Source organism: Schistocerca nitens, chromosome 4 (assembly GCF_023898315.1).
Source record: "Schistocerca nitens isolate TAMUIC-IGC-003100 chromosome 4, iqSchNite1.1, whole genome shotgun sequence".
NCBI classification, from domain to species: Eukaryota; Metazoa; Arthropoda; class Insecta; order Orthoptera; family Acrididae; genus Schistocerca; species Schistocerca nitens.
In genome coordinates, this window is record NC_064617.1 from 503,381,837 (window position 1) to 503,398,138 (window position 16,302).

The following is a 16,302-nucleotide window of genomic DNA, read 5'->3' on the forward strand; positions in this document are numbered from 1 at the left end:
ATCCGACTGGCAAGACTGTTTGGGATGTTTGTCAATGTGGCCAACTCTTCATTCTGAATTTTTTCCTACCTGTGAGAAGGAACCTGATGAAACGTGAATCACATGCAGTATTCTCTTCACCATAAGAATAATACGAATATAAACATTTTGCCATGTATTCTTTCGTGTTTGCTGCTATCTCATTTAAATCCTGTCTGCCTAATAAACTACGAAACTAGAGTGAGACAACAGCAAATGCGGAAGAATATACATATCGTGCCATGTTTATATTCGTATTATTCTTATGCCTAATAGTGATACAGTCAGAAATGAAGCACGGCAACTAACTAGATTTTTAAATCTAAGATGACTCTAATTTCTGTGCAGAATTTGATGTACTAAAGAAGCGGCCGCAAAGATTTTCAAACGGAGAAAAATTTTCGCCTAGCTCTCGTTCAGAACATGTTCTATCATACGCAGTCTATTATTTGGTTCTTGTTGATCATTATCAAAGAAAGCAGCAGTGTAACTAACAACAAATAGCAGTCTCTTGCCATTGTTTCGCTAATGAGATGATTCCTCTCTCTTTTTTTATTAATTGTAAGCGGCGGTAGCGCGCACAAAAGTAAGCCATGCCACGAGCGGCGACAGGCCGTAAACACGCACTATCAGAATGTGACAAACAATGCATGACACAGTACAGGAATGCATTTTCAGCTTAAAGTGACATAAACACCTTTAACAAAGAAAACGACACTTATCAGATCAAAGCAAAATAAGCAATCGATTCAAACCAGACAAAGCACGTGAAAAAGGAAGGGTACCCGTATAAATACAGACGGAGTGCCTGATGTATAGCAATGGCTACCTGGTAAAGCTTAACTGCTAAGCTTACGACTCGAACCAAACTACTGTAGTGGTATCGTCATTCATTCGACCTAAATTGTGTCTCATATTACAATGGACCAACTCTGTTTCGATTTGGAGGTGCGGCCTAAAACTTTTCTCTCCACTTGAATTTCGAGTCTCAAATTTCAGGTGCGGCTTAGATTCGGGAATTTTTTTTTTTTTTTTTCCTTTAGTTTGAGTCTCATTTTTCAGGTGCGGCTTAGATTCGAGTGCGGCTTAGATTCGAGTAAATACGGTAGGTGTACTGCTGCTTGTGGGAGTACGCAGCGACATGATGGGGACAGGGTAAAGCTTCTAGGTGCATTGTAGAGGTTTTGGGGGAAGGAGAGAAGTAGAGGATGGGAAAAAGAATAGTACGTGCATTGGTTAAATAAAAGGCTATGCACTGCTGGAATGGGGCAGAGAAAGAGATACGTAGGTGAAGGACAGGGACTAGAGAAGGTCGAGGCATTGGGGGAGGGGGAGGCTAAAGGAAGTTAGGATATAGTGCACAGAAAGTTCCCACCTGTGCAATTTAGAAAAAGTTAGTGTTGGCTGGAAGGATCCAGGTGGTACAGACTGTGTTACTGAAGCATATTCAGCAACTGGGTGGTACAGATGTTTCTTGGCCACAGTTTGTTGGTGGCCAGGTATGTGGGCACACAGCTTGATAGTTGTTATGCCCACATAGAAAGTGACACAGTTGTACAGCTTAGATTGTATATCATATGACTGCTTTACCAGGTAGTGCTGGCTTTGATGGGCTAGGTGATGCCTGTGACCAGATTGGAGGAGCTGGTTGTGGGAGGATGTATAGGACTGGTGCATTGGAGAGATATGAGCCATGATGCAAGGGGTTAAGTGCAGGGGTGGGGTAGGAATGGACAAGGATATTGCATAGGTTCAGTGGATGGCAGAATACTACTGTGGGATGGGTCGGAAGGGTAGGGTGTAACATATCCCTCATTTCAGGGTACGATGAGAGGTAGTCGAAACCTTGGCAGATCTGATTCAGTTGCTCCAGTCCTGGATGGTACTGAGAAGAGTGCTTCTTTGTGGCCGGATGGTGGGAATGTGGAAGGTGGTAGGTGATGGGAGATCTCCCATGACTGCAATATATGCTACATTGCCGTAAACCTCCTAACCGCACTCTTCGTTAGTCCCTAGCAGCCCTAAACTGCCCTCTATGACCATAAGTAGCAGTACACCTTCCACCACCACTGCCCTGCTATCCATCTCCCTTCCTGCCCCAGCCTCCACCTTACCCCCACCACCCACAAATTCCCAACATGTGCAGCTGCTGTAGGTAATCCAGCTGCAGAGGCCAGAGACACTGGTCAAGTATGTGTGAATTGCAAATGTGGGTGTTTTCTATTTTATGAGATGGCCTTTTGGTCAAAAGCTCAGATGTATAGCAGTCTATGTGTTGTGTCTGCCTGCCTATGACTCACATCTCCTCTATATAGTGAGTAGCAATCTATCGTTTCCATAATACTGTTGACACACATCCTGATTTCTATAAACTTCCAAGGTGTAGACTGGTATTAGGTTCGACAAAAATTAGCTAAAATTCCAGAGAAATAATAGAGTAATAAGAAAGTGAGAGAAAAAGTGGAAAATCAGGAGTCTTCCTTCTAAATCAGGAGAGTTGCAGGTAAGTGTTTGATAAAAAAAAGTAACAGGTATTCATAATGACACACACGAGTTATTCAAGGAAATGGAGCCTAAAGGGCTGAAGAATACCCCACATTTCGATTGCAATCACAACAGCAAATAACACAATGCAGAGAAAGAATTCGAGTGGTCGAAGTTCACTCTCAATTAATCTCACAGTAACAAGAAGTTCATCAGTCTATTGAACTGAGTACAACAATTCATGATGTCATTACTGACATGTAAAAGTCATGTGATGAAAGCAATTCCAGCAACACGTTAATTTTTGATGTACAAAGGCATTCTTCTGACACTAAAATTAACATTAATGAGCTGGATCAATTTTTTAAGGTCAAAAATAATTGAAATAATGAAATTGATTGAAGTTTGACAAGAGAAGACATTGATTTGCTGATGCAAGAAAGCTAGAATGGTAACTGCTACTCCAATATAACAACAGACAATTTTGCTGCCAACAGACAATTTAAAATTACATGTTTACGAGTCCCTAATGAGGCAAAAAGGAGCAATATTTGTAAATAGTAGGACCAATATTTGTGCACAGCAAATGTATATTGGTGACTGTATGGCAAGAGAGATCAACATGGAAAAGTTTACAGCATCTGCATAGTCTGAAACAACAGTCTTAGGTAAATATTTGTAAATGGATCGACAGAACAACATATGTAATTTATTAAGCCATGACAAGAATGTAAACAATTGTGCCTGGAAATTCGCAGCTCTCTTGAAGATATTATTGTGGAACAGGAGATCGAGAAAACAGCATGAGAAAAAAAAAATAAAATTGTATGCTGCTTGTGGAGGGAATAAGAGAAAAAATGACTAGAAAGGTAAGAGGAAGAAACTTCAAATTTATTGTTACACGAGAAAACTCACGGTAACTTTTGAAACTTTGACTTGTGTAGAAATTCACTGGTTTTTTCATAACTGAGTGTATTTAAAATTATCTCATTGTACTGTGCCCAATAAATTTGCTCGAGACTATTATTCATGTCTTTTACGATGCGATGGCACGAGTTTTGCCTTGGAGTGATTCTACCACCTGTTATTTTCCTTGTTGTTCAAGATACCAGCTAGTGACACTATTTTCTCATGACATCAGAGCCTCTGCAAGGAGGTGGTGTATAGGAAAAATATGTCACTTCACGGGATCCCAGCAGTTGGCGTACTTTCTTGTAAAATCAGTGTACTTGCGAGTATAGTGAGTGATTAAGATGAAATGATTCAACGTAAAGTGTGTTTACAGCAGGATATTCCAAATTCTGAGGTAATTATGTACAAACATGTATTTACCTACATAAACTGCATACCACAAATCTAGCTCTGCCCCTTCTATTTTCTTTCTTCATTTATGAACCTGCTACCTGTTAATATTTATGTATTTAACCTGGAAATATTATATACCTTGTATACACGTTATTAATGACATGATTACTCTTGTTATGAGCGCACATAATAAGTTCATAATTGACTACCATGATAATACCAATTCAAGGATCAGTTCCCCTCAGTATACATTCTTTTGAAAATGATCAGTCTTGCTTAAAGACAGACTGACAACAACAAGATAGATTTGAATGCGATGATGTAAAGAGTAGGTTGAAAAGAGGATTATACACTAAGTCACTTAAATATCAGGTTGAAAACTTCTTGTTATATGTCAAAAAACATAGCAACAGTGAAGCTAGTATGGACTATCGAAATGTATGATTATTGTTATCTTGCTACAGATCACCATCATTATGAGGGAAATCAAGAAACTAAGTACTTTAAATAACTGGCTCTAGGCTTGTCTAGCTTTGAAAACAAAACATTCCTTCTAACTTCTATGTGAAATAACTAAAATTAAGATCACTATTAATTATCTTTCATTATAAGGAACTTGTTTCCTATATTTTTTTAAACAAGTAACACTGTCTGAAATCTGAGGTGTAATCATACCCAACGAATTCTTTCACACATTAGGAGGATGTAGCACACCATGAGAGTAGTCTATCTTAACAGAGTACTTAAAATGTAGCAAACACTCATGTACAACCAGTATTGGAGTGATAATGCAGGGAATATCGTAATATGAGCATGTCTACCATGTGCCCCACACAGTTATAAAGATTGTTCTGATAGTTAGTATTACATTTCGCTGAAAGAAAAATTCTATTAAAAGGACATTTTATGATTTGTTTCAAAAATGAGTCACTGCACATATAAAAGTTGAATAGAAAGTAGATCTCTGAAAGACGGCCACAGTTGAGGTTGATTGGTGTCTACCAAATTCACAGATGCACTTTCACATCTACAGGATGAGCTCAGAGACATGGAATCAATAAAGGCTAAATAAATCACAGTTGTTCCTCTTCACACCAATGGAATATTTTCTACTTACATCTGAAAGACAATCAGAAATAAAAGGTTGACTCTTTTGCAGCTTCTTTTAGGCAGCTCCTTCACCCAAAGAAAGAAACATGATGGAGGCATGAAAGCAATGATGCAGATCACAGATCAGGGGGAACATAAAAGTGTGGGAAAAGAAATGGAGGTAACAATTAACTAAAAGCCAAAATTCAAATTGCAGAACACTTACAAAGAGCTATCAAACATAGGGAGGCAAAAAAGAGTGAAAGAGAACATAGAATTTAAGTTAGATTATTGAAAATAGAATTCGTGGAAGAAGTGAGGGGATGGCACGTTAGCAACTGCTAGAGAAGTGCCACTGAGAATATTGGTCTCACAGTTTATGATTTTTACTAATAGCTGTTGTTTTCTCAGTAGCTGTGGTATATATTTCAGAATAAAATTTAGCCATCATGTATACATTATTCAAATGGAATAATACTTGGTAAAAAATACAATTATGTTGAGAGATTTCTTTAGCTCGTGAGAAGTCCTCACATGTGACCGAACTGAGAACTGGAGAAATCAATTCTTTCCCTTGACTGCTACTATGTTTTTCATTGTTTGTATCTCACTGTTCATTATGCCACATAATTACAATTTATAATGTACATTTATATAATGTCAGTAAAACTTATGAAAAGACTTAGGAAAAAATAGGAACATACCTGCAATGGCAGCGATTTGTTTGCTGAAAATGAGCTACTCAAATGGGAGAGACCAGCATCCGAAATATTATTGCAGCTGATGTCCAACTTCTTCAGTTGAGGCATTGTTAATATACATGCAGCCAAGAGCTATGAAAGAAATCAAATGGCAAAGGAATTACTGTCAGGAAAAAAAAAAAAAAGTTGTAACATTTCCAGCAAACAAGCTCAATGACAACTCGTATCACATTATGACAAAATTATACCTTTTACGGAGACACAGGAGACAAAAAAGTGCATCAGATACAAATTCAGTGGGACAAGAACCCCCCCCCCACACACACAATGGATTGAGCTGTTAAATAAAAGAAAGTAATCAAAAAGACTTTTTAGTTCGGAAAAATTCTCCTTGAATTGAGGATGAAAGTTTGTTTCTTGGTTGATGTAGTACATTGAAAATATAGAAAACTATGTAAGGAAACATAAATAAATCACAAAAACAAGAGTGTGGATATGAAACTTCTTGGCAGATTAAAACTGTACACCAGACCAGGATTTGCATAATAACAGACACTAAGAATTTGAAGCAATAAGACACGGTGTACCACATGGTTCTATATTGGTCCTGTGTTATTTTGATATAACAATGATCTTCCACTTTCACTATCAGAAGATGCAAATTACTCAAGTACAGGGAACAAAATGAAGTACTTGTCCTCCAGTTGAAAAGGCAGCTAATGAAATGTTTGAGAACCTAACAGATACTTCTAAGCAAATGGATTACATTCAATTTTGACAGGGCTCTGAAGAGAATGGTCGATACATGCCCAGAATTTTTTTTACATATGAAGAATACATTAAAAGACATGCACTGTCAAAACTGCACTTGCTAATACAAATCAAGACTATTAAAAAAATTGTTGAAGTTACTCATTGTTGCCACACAGAATAGCTTTTAACAGTGGTTTGTACAGCTCTTCCTACCTAGTGCATAAGTCACAAATGAGCAAACGCACCAGTGACAGGACAGGACAGTGCACGATCCGGTGCCCCACACTTAAAGAATTTCAAGCATCTAATCTGTATGAAAAATGTAACATATCATTGAAAAACTTCCAGTTCATATTGACAGATAAAATGTTGCAGATGTAATTCTAACAAAGGTGGCTAGCAGAGAAGAATAATCATGTAATCATGGCTTGTTTTGACACATAACAAATGTCTTCCATCACATCAATGGGGAATTTAATTTGTTGGAAAGGAATAGTACATACATGAACATAATTTTAAAACAATCCTTGTGTAACAGTTATTACAATATTGTATTTTGTACATTCCAGTAAGAATGAAACAGTTGCTTGTTTATTCCTCATAGTCAGCAAAAAATGACCAAAACAAATGTTTTCCTTATTATCCATGGCAAAAAAGTTAATGCATGCAGGCACTTCCCAGTAATTACTAATTTCATCTAAACAATAATGAGACAGAGCAGGAAACGATTCCAGCTGTTATTCTGCATATCAAACTGCCTTTCAGGAATAACTGAAAAAATGTGGTGATGTGAACTGATAATGCACAAGTGTACAAGGTTCTGAATATCATGCCACTGATAAAAATGAAATGGCAAAGAACTACTGCTTATCTTACTGCCCAACAAATTCCTTGTAATAGGGTTGATACACATTATGTGTTTGGGGAGTGGGGACGGGTGTGCACTGTATTCAACAGTATTTCTGTAGTCGTCCTGAAAGACAGACACGTCACTATCTTACAACCAAGAGCCCAACAAAAGCAACAGTAGTTTTTTAATTTTTGTTCTAATGAGCCCCTATGTTCCTGAAGAAAGATAAGAAAATATGGAAATATTAATCCTCTCATATTTATGGTTGGTATTATTATGTAGGTCTTCCGCAGGATTAGATGGTTTCACTGCATACCACGTTCTTCATATTTCATATTCGCAAATCGAGAATGTTAATTGTAGTCTACATTACTATGAAATTTTGGAAGCTGCAGGAAGACTAAATCTGTTAGCATAGACGTGCTGATGATTAGATTAGATTAGATTAGATTAATACTAGTTCCATGGATCATGAATACGATATTTCGTAATGATGTGGAACGAGTCGAATTTTCCAATACATGACATAATTAGGTTAATTTAACAACATACTTAAGTTAATATAACAACTTTATTTTTTTGTGTTTTTTGTTTTTCTTTATTTTTTATTTTTATTTTTTTAATATTTTTTCTTTTTTTTCTTAATTTATATCTAAAAATTCCTCTATGGAGTAGAAGGAGTTGTCATTCAGAAATTCTTTTAATTTCTTCTTAAATACTTGTTGGTTATCTGTCAGACTTTTGATACTATTTGGTAAGTGACCAAAGACTTTAGTGCCAGTATAATTCACCCCTTTCTGTGCCAAAGTTAGATTTAATCTTGAATAGTGAAGATCATCCTTTCTCCTAGTATTGTAGTTATGCACACTGCTATTACTTTTGAATTGGGTTTGGTTGTTAATAACAAATTTCATAAGAGAGTATATATACTGAGAAGCTACTGTGAATATCCCTAGATCCTTAAATAAATGTCTGCAGGATGATCTTGGGTGGACTCCAGCTATTATTCTGATTACACGCTTTTGTGCAATAAATACTTTATTCCTCAGTGATGAATTACCCCAAAATATGATGCCATATGAAAGCAATGAGTGAAAATAGGCGTAGTAAGCTAATTTACTAAGATGTTTATCACCAAAATTTGCAATGACCCTTATTGCATAAGTAGCTGAACTCAAACGTTTCAGCAGATCATCAATGTGTTTCTTCCAATTTAATCTCTCATCAATGGACACACCTAAAAATTTGGAATATTCTACCTTAGCTATATGCTTCTGATTAAGGTCTATATTTATTAATGGCGTCATACCATTCACTGTACGGAACTGTATGTACTGTGTCTTATCAAAATTCAGTGAGAGTCCGTTTACAAGGAACCACTTAGTAATTTTCTGAAAGACAGTATTGACAATTTCATCAGTTAATTCTTGTTTGTCAGGTGTGATTACTATACTTGTATCATCAGCAAAGAGAACTAACTTTGCCTCTTCATGAATATAGAATGGCAAGTCATTAATATATAATAAGAACAACAAAGGACCCAAGACTGACCCTTGTGGAACCCCATTCTTGATAGTTCCCCAGTTTGAGGAATGTGCTGATCTTTGCATGTTACGAGAACTAGTTATTTCAACTTTCTGCACTCTTCCAGTTAGGTACGAATTAAACCATTTGTGCACTGTCCCACTCATGCCACAATACTTGAGCTTGTCTAGCAGAATTTCATGATTTACACAATCAAAAGCCTTTGAGAGATCACAAAAAATCCCAATGGGTGGTGTTCGGTTATTCAGATCATTCAAAATTTTACTGGTGAAAGCATATATGGCATTTTCTGTTGAAAAACCTTTCTGAAAACCAAACTGACATTTTGTTAGTACTTCATTTTTACAGATATGTGAAGCTACTCTTGAATACATTACTTTCTCAAAAATTTTGGATAAAGCTGTTAGAAGGGAGATTGGACGGTAATTGTTGACATCAGATCTATCCCCCTTTTTATGCAAAGGTATAACAATAGCATATTTCAGTCTATCAGGGAAAATGCCCTGTTCCAGAGAGCTATTACACAGGTGGCTGAGAATCTTACTTATCTGTTGAGAACAAGCTTTTAGTATTTTGCTGGAAATGCCATCAATTCCATGTGAGTTTTTGCTTTTAAGCAAGTTTATTATTTTCCTAATTTCAAAGGGAGAAGTGGGTGAGATTTCAATTGTATCAAATTGCATAGGTATGGCCTCTTCCATTAACAGCCTAGCATCTTCTAATGAACACCTGGATCCTACTATATCCACAACATTTAGAAAATGATTATTAAAAATATTTTCAACTTCTGACTTTTTGTTCGTAAAGTTTTCATTCAATTTGATGGTAATACTGTCTTCCTCTGCTCTTGGTTGACCTGTTTCTCTTTTAATAATATTCCAAATTGTTTTAATTTTATTATCAGAGTTGCTGATTTCAGACATGATACACATACTCCTGGATTTTTTAATAACTTTTCTTAATATAACACAGTAGTTTTTATAATTTTTGATAGTTTATGGGTCACTACTCTTTCTTGCTGTCAGATACATTTCCCTTTTGCGGTTACAAGATATTTTTATACCCTTAGTAAGCCATGGTTTCTTACAAGGTTTCTTACGAGTATATTTAACTATTTTCTTGGGGAAGCAGTTTTCAAATGCATTTACAAAAATGTCATGAAATAAATTATATTTTAAATTGGCATCAGGTTCACGGTACACCTCATCCCAGTCTAACTGCTGTAGGCTTTCCCTGAAATTTGCAATTGTTAAATCGTTGACTGAACGTACCACTTTGGAGGACTGTTTAGTATTGCTGAATGGAGCTATGTCATATATTGTAACTAGCTGTGCACCATGATCAGAAAGACCATTCTCAACAGGCTGAGCATTTATCTGGTTAAACTTATCTTGGTCTATAAAGAAGTTATCTATCAGTGAGCTGCTATCCTTTACCACCCGAGTAGGAAAATCAATAACGGGTGTCAAATTGAAAGAACCGAGTAATACTTCAAGGTCATTTTTCCTATTACCCTCTTTCAGAGAATCTACATTGAAGTCCCCACAAATAATAATTTGCTTCCCCCTGTCTGACAGATAGCACAACAAGGAGTCCAAATTTTTCAGAAATAGATGAAAATTTCCTGATGGGGACCTATATACAGTTACAATTATAAATGTGCCTTTATTTAATTTAAGCTCACAGGCACATGCTTCTATATGTTTCTCTACACAAAACTTTTTTGTTTCTATACTTTTTGCACAATGATAACTTTTGACATATATGGCAACTCCTCCTTTCTCCATATTTTCTCTCATTACACGTGCAGAGAGCTTATATCCACTTACATTTACCTTATCCATATCAGTAACAATGTGATGCTCAGACAGGCATAGTATATCTATTTCATTCTCAGCTTCTAAATCTTCTAAACAAACCAGAAGCTCATCTACTTTATTCTTTAAACTCCCAATATTTTGATGAAATATACTTACATTATTTTTAATCATACCTTTATGAGAACCTTTCCTTATTCTAACATTTGCAGTACTCTCCTGTCTGAGTTTCTCATTGTGCTTAGGCCTAGTTCCTATACCAGTGGTCACACGGTGTTCAGAGAGGCAGATTATGTCAACTGGGTTGGGTGACTTTAATTCATCAATGCAATTACCTAGGACTGAGCTACAACTTGGTGGAAATAAAATTTCTGGTGATTGGTCAAAATTGGTGAAATATAATGAATATTATCTCGGCTTGATGTTCACCATTTTCTACTTGCAAATACCACGAAATGAACTGCTAACTACTGTTATTTCTGGATAATAAACAAATTGCACATTCATGTGCATCCTAATCATGAAAAATTATGTGAACAGCAACCCTCAAAAGATATTGAATTCGACTTGCCAAATTATGACTTGGTTGTCTCTTCTTATCCACATTCTGATGTACTGCCAACCATTCTGCGAATTTGCACTGTGCTGGCTCTGCTGGGGGTGCATGTCTCTCCAGGTACCTTGCGGGCAATGATACTGGCAATTTTCAACAACTTTTTAATTACACTTGCACAATGTTCTTTAGCAGTTAAAAAATTTTAGGGCGCAAGTCAAAGTGTCAGATTTCACCATTCCCTTGACACTCCATACAGTTTAGTACTGCTCACAGAACTTCACAACCCTTAAAAACGGTATAACCAAACAACGAAGTACAGGGCATAGGTAGCATCAAATGTTCTGGACTGCAGACAAGTCACACACAACCTTAACTGCAAACCCACACTCTAGAATTAATGAAGCACATAGGCTCAGCTTAGTTTGCAGTGTGCATGATTACTGTTGTAGGTGATTCAGGAATAAAGAAACTACATACAATTTCCCAGTATTGTAATTCTTAATATGACTGTCGGGTTTACAGCTGAATCTTAAAACCATATTCATGTAATATTTTGGCATTTCAACTGGCCGATATCTTCAGATGGGAAGCAGAACTGTTGAAAAGCCAGATCCGACACCCCTAGATAGCCTGCAGAGTGGCAATGATGCATATGCCAGCAGCTGTAAGTGCTGACCCATAGCAGAGTGCACATGCAGAGTCACCTGTGGTGAATGTTAGGATTACAATCAAGACAACTGCCATTAATATCTGTTCTCACCCACATCACAAGCACTATGAGGCAATACACATTAAAATGGGGTTTGTAACCTCGCTTATCTGCTTCGGATTTGGAGTAGTTTTTAAATGAAATTTCACGCACCGTAAAGTTAAACAATGGAAAATGCTGGATGGAGTAATGACAATATTATGAAAGGTATAGATTACTACTCACTAGGGCTTCTGATAAAATATTGATACTTTTACCAAAAAATATTGATATGTATCCCCGATATCCTTCCCCCCTCCCCCCTCCCATCGTATATATCTATACCAAAACGACAATAGAGTGATAGTATTTTTATTTTATATTTTTTCACAATTTTTGGAAAATATTTGAAGCTGTTCTTTTGAAATTGTAGTAGAACATAATTTTACTTTCATTGTGTGAAGGAGTATTACTATTTTTGAGCTTTCATCACATCCAATCTTTTATATTTCAATGTGTGAAGCAAGTATAGGTAGTAAAAAATTTGTCTGACTGCACTGGGGGGTGGCGGACTGAATGGAACAATAAGATTTCCGATGTGAAGAAACAGCACACCAGTTACGTTAAAAAACAATTTTTAATGCAACTGATGTGTTATTTCTTCACATGGGCATTCTTAAAAAACAGCTGCTGAAAACGATTAACAAAAATCTGAATGACATACTGGTCTTTGTGGTGGGAGGAGACATGTGAGGGGAAATGCTGATGTAATTGGTGCTCAACACTACCAACAGAAACTGCCACATTTAGCTTCACCACATAATTTAGACATGACATGAAGGGTTCTGTACAAATCCGATAAGCGACAAAACCGAACGACAGACCCATTGGGCAACTTTTATGTGCCACCTACATGTAGTTACCACTGTTAGAAAAGTGGTTATCGCCAAGCATGAATGTGCATCATTTTCCTTTCAGTTATTGCTCTAAGGTGGATAGGCAGGCTGCTAGCTTGTTGATGAGCGAAATATCTAATAGCAAACCAGTATTTAAATAAACAACTTTAAAACGAGCCATATATTTAACTTGTGTAGTCAATATTTTTTCCCGTTGATATACAGATACTTTTTTTCGATAAATCGAAAGCTGATAATGATATTTTTTAAAATATTGATATATTGGATCATCAATATTTTTTTAAAAATATCATAAATCCTACTACACACCATACAGCTGAGATGCTGAGTCGCAAATGGGCACAACAAAAAGATTGTCGAACAAGTAAGCTTTTGGCAAGAAAGGCATTCATCGGAATTAGATGACACACACACACACACACACACACACACACACACACTATCTCTCACTCACACAAATGCAACCCACACACTCGCACACATGACCACAGTCTCTGGCTGCCAAAATCAGAATGCAAGCAGCAGTACACTTACATAACATCTACCCAAAGAAACATACACAAAGTTACAGAAACATCATGTATACAGAAACAACAGAAGCATACACCAACACCAAAGAGATGACATAAAATATCTAACACATCAACTTACTCACAATAGCTACACTCACAAAATTTGATATCATAATCTTGTACACTGATATCTCCGCTACAAAAACCATCAACATCATCAAACAACACTTAGAACAAGAATGAATAACCAAAGCACATAAAATAAATAGCAAACATTCAAAAATTAAGCATGATGCAAAACTATTTCTCATCTGACAACCAGTTCTACTCACAACAAAATGGAGTCAGCTGTCAGTGGACTCCTAGCCAAAATTTTCCTTAATCAAAATAAGAACAAAATATCTGAAACCACAGTAAGACCCAAACAAAACAGAACAGTATACTGGCATTGCTATGTAGGTGACATCATTTGCTTTCTAGACTAAACACCCAGTCACATCCACCAACTCTACAATGACAAACACAGTCCATCCAATAACAAAATTCACCATAGAAACAGAAATGACAAACAGTTAAATTTTCTTGATCTCACAATTTCCATATGCATGAGCCCACCAACACAGCCATGAACTAAAACTCAAACCATCTTGTAAGACACAAAAAAGCTGATTCCAATACAAGCCACACGGACTGAAAATAACCCCACTCAATAAAGACAACTACAAAACTGAACTATAGATAGTCAACAAACCGATAGTTTTTTAGAACTGATATGATGGAAGGGATATCTAGTGCACAAAAACAAACAGATCACCACCAACATTGAAATTCAGGCACTCACAACACAAACACACAAAATACACATATAAAATGCAAACCCACATGAACAACAAGCATCCACAATGACAGACAAATGATATACTCTTACTAACAACAACAAAGCATCTCATAAGACAGGTAACATAAAAAATAAGGGCTGAAAGTCAATACCAACAAAAACTCAATACTGAGAACTAAGGACAACCAATAGCCAGCTGACATGACAGCTGGTTATTGACTGCAATTGAATCTATATGGGATAGACAATCAGAAATTTTAATATTAGGTACACACAGGTTAGAAGAGCACTAAAAAGCTGCCAGTCTACACTCGCAGAATACCTTACAGATATGGACCACAGTTAGACATCAACACTGACCTAAAAATTCTCAAATGCAGTAACTGCCCCTCCAACAGAAACTAGTATTGAAGAAAACTACCAAATACGGAAAGAAAAGATATAATAAATAAGTGCAATGCTCTCTGCAATGGAACTCTGTTGTCCACTCCTAAAGAACTGTTAATGCATGTGACTAGGCTCGGAGCCCCAGCTACAGGGAGCCTTCCGCCTGGTGCAAGACCTCTCTCTCTCTAACATACAAAGAAAAATGTAACAATTTAACATTCCCAGTCATAAATTTTCGATGTAAACAAGTTTTTTAGGTAATTGGTACAGATGACAAACTGTAAAAGAAAATCACCTACACCACAAAGAAAAGAAAGTAACAGAAATGACGTGATAAAAAGGTATATAAAAAATTCTGTTTTCAAATTTTGACCACATCCATAGCCGCATTGTTAACATCACTCTCCTTGCTACGGTAGGACCCAGGTTCAATTCCCAGTACCTGCTCAGATTTTTTATGAGTTAGGGATGTCTCAAATGGTTTCCAATCAAGTCTTGTGAGGCTGAATAAGGAGCTGCTTGAATAAAGTGAATAAAGAATCAGAGGCATTACAAGGATTCATCTACTGGCAGTAACAGCTGGACAGATCGGCAACATGGTGATCACTTGTCCCCACAGCTATAGATCGCTTCATGCAGTTGGCCACTCAGAACAGACTTAAGGGCTAATCTGTAAATGGTGTTTATGTTTCACATTTAAATTTGTGAATAATTAAGTTATGGGCCTCAAGAGTATATTGTAATCAACCTCTTCTGTAGACTGACTGCTTTTTCTCAGTATCCTACCAAAGAAAAAACCTATGGCTGAGCATATGTGATCACTGATTAGTCCATTTCATATCCCCAAAACTGTTACACCTAGCAGTTTATACGAGTTGACTAATTCCAACTGATATTGCAGACATAGGATATTGTGTTTTTGCATTTCGTGAAGACACAATTTTATATTTGTAATCATTTACAACTTTTTTCAGAAAGTACTTCATTATAAATAGCTGTATCATCTGCAAAAAGTCTGTGATCACAATTTAAATCGTCTACCAGGAAATTAATATAAGGCAGTATCTGTAGCACTTCTACAAGTGTTGCACTGATGGCTTCTGGTAGAAGACAGTATGCTGCATCCTCCCAACCAAGAAATCCTTGATCCAGTCACAAATATCATGTGATTCTCGATATGATCACACTTTCAGTATCAGATGTCGAGAATTACTGCATCTATCGACTGCCTTGATCCATATATTTCAGTACATCTTGTGAGAAGAGCGCAACTTGGGTTTCATATGAGTGATGGTTTTAAAATGCATGCTGGAGGGGATCATTGTGTTTTAGGTATCTTATTATGAATGAGAACAGAACAGGTTATAAGATTTTACAAAAAATAGATGTTGATAATACTGGAAGCTATTTCTGTAGGATCACTTAGCTTCCCTTCCAGTAGACAGGTGACTTATGCTTTCTTCCATCAGCTGGCCACAGCCCCCTCCTCCCCACAATGCATTATGGTTTGTGAGGTGTCTTTCAGTATGATACTGGCGTGATAGTCTCACAGGTTTCACAAACTGTCCTTCTGACTGTGAAGCCTGTCTCATTAAGCTTCTCTCTATCTACTCAAGCTGCTCTGCTTTCTTATAGGAAAAGGCTACTCCACTGTACTCAGAGTTGTTTCCCTTTCTTATGTCAGTCTCCGAATGCAGTGCTGTAATCCTTGAGGTCAGAAGCCAGAATATGTAACCTGACAAGAATGCAAACACCACTCAGAAGAATCAACACATAAATAAAATCTTGTTGTTATGTAATCTTTTTACCATTGGTATTACAATGATGATATCAAGAATCACC

At 36.7% G+C, this 16,302-nt stretch overlaps 1 protein-coding gene across 4 annotated transcripts in view; it reads right to left on the reverse strand.

The window, feature by feature from the left end:
• The window catches only part of LOC126252967 (tonsoku-like protein), a 286,128-nt gene that overhangs the window by 15,506 nt on the left and 254,320 nt on the right, over positions 1 to 16,302 (reverse strand). For 3 of the 4 annotated variants that reach the window (XM_049953984.1, XM_049953985.1, XM_049953983.1), the window contains exon 22: positions 5,601 to 5,729. The exons of the other annotated variant lie outside the window; for it this stretch is intronic. In XM_049953984.1, the coding sequence (XP_049809941.1) occupies positions 5,601 to 5,729 (129 nt within the window). The remainder of the gene's footprint in view (positions 1 to 5,600; positions 5,730 to 16,302) is intronic. 4 annotated transcript variants of the gene reach the window in all.